This window comes from Echinops telfairi, unplaced genomic scaffold (genome assembly GCF_000313985.2).
Source record: "Echinops telfairi isolate 266 unplaced genomic scaffold, ASM31398v2 ScPeMD7_41;HRSCAF=154, whole genome shotgun sequence".
Lineage (NCBI taxonomy): Eukaryota > Metazoa > Chordata > Mammalia > Afrosoricida > Tenrecidae > Echinops > Echinops telfairi.
The window spans coordinates 3174741-3180670 of NW_022103939.1; the positions used below are offsets into that span (position 1 = coordinate 3174741).

At 42.3% G+C, this 5930-nt stretch overlaps 1 protein-coding gene across 1 annotated transcript; it reads left to right on the forward strand.

Moving 5' to 3' along the window:
• Positions 1–4616: 4616 nt before the first annotated feature.
• On the forward strand, positions 4617–5657 carry LOC101662856 (olfactory receptor 51S1). The gene has a single exon (XM_004717522.2). The coding sequence runs from the start codon at positions 4686–4688 to the stop codon at positions 5655–5657; it is 972 nt and encodes a 323-aa protein (XP_004717579.1). The 5' UTR covers positions 4617–4685.
• The last annotated feature ends 273 nt before the right edge of the window (positions 5658–5930 follow it).

Genomic DNA, 5930 nt, shown 5'->3' on the forward strand with positions numbered 1-5930 from the left:
AATGTTAAAAAAAGGTGAAATTAAAACAACAACACAAGGTTTCATTTATGGGCGCAGATTGACAGGTCTTTTCTCCCATGGAGTCACTGGTGACTTTGAACCATGACATTTTGAGTTGAAAGTCGAGTGCTTTCACTGTGAACCACCAGAACTTAGCCCTAAATTTGCTGGAAACCAAAACATCAAGAAGATAGAACTTGAGGAACTTAGAATATTGTAGTGATTTGTTCCCATTCTCTATGGGAAGCTTTTGGCTTTCCATGCAGCAGGATAATTTGCTGGGGTCCCTGTCCCCAGTTTCTTGTAGGCAAGGCTGAATTTCAAGGGCTTTCTCCTGTGACTGTCACATGAGAAAAGCATCTCATTATAGAGGTAGCAGGACTGACCATTGCCTTCATAGCCCAGGTTATTGCTTAAATTAAGACCCTAAAACTTTCGTAGCTCTCTCTTCTCAGGGTTGTTTTATTCCTCAACCTCAGTCATTAGGCTTGTTTTTACATTTCCTTATGTGCCTCAAACTCATCTGTCCCTAATTCATAATGTTTGAGACTCTCCCCATGAGATAGACCATACGTCTCCAGCAGAGGGGTTCTTGCTCCCCACTGAAGAGAAATCTCTCAGTACGTGCAGGGTGATTGTGGAGATGATTGGGGATTTCCCAGGACGAGGAAGGGAGACAGTTGCTTTGGACGCAACGAGTCCGCTTTCATAGGTGTTTCCTCATACGCTGGTCCATCCCCTATGACTCAGCTCCGGGCAGGTGATGCTGTAAATCCTTTCACAGTCCCTTCTTACAGTCATCCTCATGCCACAGCAGTCATCTATAACAGAAGACACTGGCTACCCTGCTCTATTCTGCACTAGTTTGGTAAGTACCCACGAGAATTGTGATAAGGACCCGATTAGCTAGGATTAGGTCTGGACGCAATTGTAAAATGAGCGTTTTATTTTCTTCATAGTACAAGTTTTAACCACAGAGCTGCTCAGATCTCTCCATGACACGAGTATGAACTCACTCTTGAACCCAAAGATCCTATATCCCATCCCTTTAGTGATCTTGTCTCTTTATTTTTCAAAGTGATGGGGAACTAATCTGATAAATAAATGCTAATTAATTCCTCTCCCAGAAAACATCGTTCAATACTTATAAATATCTCTTGAAGAAAATGGCATCACTTTTTATTCCTTAATATGCAGGATTAAATCTACAGAATACAAAATGTTATTGTATGAAAGAGGGCGTTTACTTGACTTTGTAGCAAAGTTATTTTGAAATAAAATAAGAACTGTCTAATGCTTATTTGTAAAAGAATGTTAAGATTCAGAAGTATGGTTTGAGTCTCAGATTATCCCATGTGATCATTTATTTTTGAGCATATTTATTTGCTTGCATACTGGGCTAATTATAAGCCCCCATATGAAAGCATAATACTGATATTGATAATAATGCCCCTAGTTATTTTAGTTGTCTTTAAAACATTTTATAACCTATTACTTCATTTAATCTCAATTTTAAAAACAACTTTGATAGTAGTTAGAGTAGGATGTTATGGTATCAGGTTAACACTCTCATTCTTTATAAGTGAGTGAGCTGAAGATCAGAGAGAAAAAGTATTTTTCCTCAAACTCTCTCATTAGAAGGTGGTAGAGATGAGACTAAGAAAGCAGTCTCCTGAATTTTAATCCATCATTGCATAGTGGGCTGTGAAAAAACAAAACAATATGTAAGTAGAAGGCAAAACCCTGTCTGTCACTATAGTTTAGCACAGTGGTTTGTGTATTCTGTTGTCAGACATTTGACCACTCTCTTTTTCCGTCATAATCTTCCTTTGTGAAATATGGATAGCATCTCACTGCTGAATGAATAATGAATGATTTTCAGGATCCAGTGAGATCATGGCTATGGAAGTGCTCTGATAATGCTTTGTCAGGACACAGGTATTGTGGAATACTGTGTTAACTTCTGAATTAAGATTGTTTTAAAATGGAGGCACGATGTTCATATCACAACCACCCTGTAGCAGTTCAGGAAATTAGAGACCCCTTGGTCAAGCAGGAATAATGAAATGGCTACCTATCTAGCACTCTTTTTTAAAATTACACTATTCTAGCTTATCACATATCTGAAATGAGTCTAAATTTACTTGTTCATAATTTTACATTTACATTTGTACATATGAGTAAACAGGCTATATATGTATACATTAGTGATGCATCTCCTTAGTTTATGTTTATTTCTGTGGTATGTCTGTGAAATCATTTTTGGGTTTCAACAATATTTTGTGAATTCTTACAAATACATAGAACTATGTTTTATATATAATCACATATTGAATATACATAAATGTTCAATATGTATATAATACAAAAGTTCAGCAACATACAATTTGCTTAAGCAACCCTTCCATAGTCTGAGAGCAAAGTAGTACAGAAAAAACATAAGCACGCTAGCATATCAGGAGAATCATGGGTCAAAGATTTAAAGCACACGTGTCTATATTTCTCTCTATGAGGGTTCATATCTTTGAATGTGTATATGAATAGATATCACTGAAATGAGGGCTTGGGAGGACATTTATATTTATGAGGTGAGTCGAAAAAATGACTCAAAGAAGCTAAGAACTACAGCCCCAGTAGCCATTCTCTTCTAGCTTGAATTTTCTGTTTCAAACTAAGAAGCTGAAGGACTGCACGCGGGACAGCTGCTTTTCCCTGCCACGTTACGCGATCCAGGAGAAGGGTGGGAGGCAAGGGGTGTGTATTACGCGGATGAGAGAAAGTGCTCATCTACAAATACAAGGCTGTGTAAATGTCAGCTACTAGGTCGATGCATGGGTGTGCTGAGTGTGTTTGCGAGGGGATGAATGATTTGCCATGGATTTGGCACGTGGCATGATACATCTCTGTGGATGTATGACTGCTAGAATAATAACCTAGCTTTCAAACTATATGACTGATGGAGTCTTTGCGTCTCTACCTCAAGTACCTCCTAAGTAGACCTTAATGTCTGGGCTGGCAAGCAAGAGAACGGGCTTCCTGACATGCCATGCATTTCACAGAGCATCCCGGCTCACTAAAAACAGGCCAGGTGGGGTCAGAGTTGATAGATGAGGAATATGCCTGATGAGAAAAATAAGGGCGCCTCCGTGTGGATGAGAACCCCCACACAGAACCTGCTTTGACAGACGCAACCTTCATGGAATTTGAGTCTCCTGCTGATTTAAACCTAATGGGACAAAAAGAGCGCATATAGTCTTTCTTTTATAGTAGTTCATATGCAAAATGATATTACAATTTAGAAATCAGTGTGTGTATCAAATATAGCACACCTATATGCACATATATTGTCATACACACACACATACTTACCCAAATTGGCTCACTCATAAACAAGGAAACTGCACATCTACAAACATGCATAAAAAGAAATGATTTTTATTCACAACAGAAATATCTTTGAGGCAGATATAGGTAAATTTAAAAGATATTCAAGCAGAAATGTATATCCATATCAGATACATCTGAAGACACAGGCATAGGCACTCATTCCCTGTGACATAAGCACTTATGAATAGGTACTGATATGTATGCATGTGCTCACATGAAAACACATGTGGAAACATTTGTGTATGCATGTAAATTCATACCTACATATCTATATGAGACATATATGAGGGGCATGTGGAAAACATTTGAGAAATGGCACACATAAGAATATGAAATCTGGTGGGTTCAAATCCAGCAAAACTTCTGAGGAATCGTTTTTAAAAACTTAGATGCAAACAATTTATAAAACACATTTATTTGAGGTTTAATCTAAACTAGGAATTGGATTCAGAACAATGAATAAACAACATCGTCTTCCCACGAGGATGTCACAGTTCATTGAGGAGGAAAAGAGATAGTGGAAATAGGAAAAGAAACCTGTTCCTCCCATGGTTGCTACTGAGGAAGCCAGTTAAGTTGTGAATGAAGCCACGCAGAAAGTCAAAGTTAAATGTAATGGAAAAATCACCTTGGGGAGGGAGCTGGAGAAAGCTTTGAGGGCAGTCATAGAAATGTTCCCAGGTAAAAGCTAACTAGAAGGGTCTCTGGTTTCCCAGTGATTAAGTACTTGTCTGCTAACCAGAGGCTTGAAGCTCTTCGCCATTCTGTGAAGCAAAGACTGACAGCCTGCCCCTGGTCGCAGAAACACTGCAGGGGAGCCCTGGCAGAGTGAGTATTGGTTACATCTTGGGCTGTGAGCCAAAAAGTCAGCAGTTCAAACCCACCAGCTGCTGTGGAGGAGAAAGATACGGCTATGAACTCTCGTAAAGGTCTTGGAGACCCACACGCACAGTTCTACTCTGTCCTGTAGAATTGGGATCAAATCGATGGCAGTGAGTATGATACACGGCTCAATTCTGTCCTATAAGGATGCTATGAACTGGAATGGACTACGCAGCAATGGTTTGCTTGTTGCTGTTATTTTTGGGCTCAGTGGGCATAAGACTCAGTTTTCTGAGGTGACTCTGCTCTGTCCTGAGTCACAATCGACTCCGTGGTAAGATGAGGATGAGTGTGCATAAACGTGTGTGGGTGTGAAGGGCATGTGTGATGAGGGAAGGAGGGAAATGGAGCATGCACTTCAGTCCACCTTCCTCGTTAGTTTTCAGGTTCCTGATTTCCAAGCTGGATCCTCAAATATGTCAACAGTCTCCACCCAGACGACCTGCAATAGCAGCACTTCAATGGCCCCCACCTTCTTGCTGGTAGGCATGCCAGGTCTGTCAGCTGTGCCCTCCTGGTGGGCCGTCCCCCTGGTCACTCTCTACCTCCTTTCTGCCCTGGGAAACGGCGCCATCCTGTGGATCATTGTCATGGAGCGTGCCTTACACCGACCGATGTACGTCTTCCTCTCCCTGCTCAGTGCATCGGACGTTGGCTTGGCCACCGCCCTAATGCCCACCCTGCTGGGCCTTGCTCTTGCTGACGTTCACGTGATCTCGGCCTCGGCCTGTCTCCTCCAAATGTTCTTTGTCCATGTTTTCTCTGTCATGGAGTCTTCTGTCTTGCTCACAATGGCCTTAGACAGAGCACTGGCCATTTGCCGTCCTCTCCATTACCCCACACTCTTCACCAGTGGTTTTATCAGCAAGATTGTCCTGGCAATTGCTTTCCGATGCCTGGGTCTCCATCTGCCCCTGCCTTTCCTGCTGGCTCACATGCCCTACTGCCGCCCACAGGTCCTAACTCATTCTTATTGCCTCCACCCAGATGTTACCCGACTGGCCTGTCCAGGAACCTGGGGCGCAGTCTACAGCCTCTTTGTGGTCTTGTCAGCCATGGGATTGGATCCCTTGCTTATTTTTTTCTCCTATGGCTTAATTGGCAAGGTATTGCAAGGTTTTGGATCCAGTGAAGAGCGTTGGAAAGCCGGTCAAACCTGTGTGGCCCACCTCTCTGCTGTGGTCCTCTTCTATGTACCCATGATCCTCTTAGCTCTCATTGACCGCCTTCGGTTGCCAGTACCTCAGTCTGCCCACACTCTTCTCTCCTATGTCCACTTCCTGCTCCCTCCATTGTTGAACCCTATTCTTTACAGTGTCAAGATGAAGGAGATCAGAGAGCGAATACTCAAGAGACTGCAGTCCAGGAAGGTGGGTTTTTCTCCGTGAGGAAGTGTCTTTCCGCATTCAATGGCTCAATACTACTGGAGGCAAAGGTTCCCATGGCCATGCATGAAAAGGTCATTCCAGTACACATAAGTGCAAGTCTGAGTGGGCTTCAAAAAATTGGTGGACAAAGCTCACCCAAACCAAAAAACACATTGTCATGGAGATGATTCCAATTCACAGCAGCCCTCTGTAGGTTTCTGACTTTGTAAATGTTTCAGGAGCAGAGCCCATCTTTCTCCCACTGAGGGGCTGGTGGTTTGAACTGTTGGCCCT

Excerpts from the sequence above, each read along its gene's own strand:
- LOC101662856 (XM_004717522.2), top strand. The coding sequence starts at position 4,686 with ATGTCAACAGTCTCCACCCAGACGACCTGCAATAGCAGCACTTCAATG.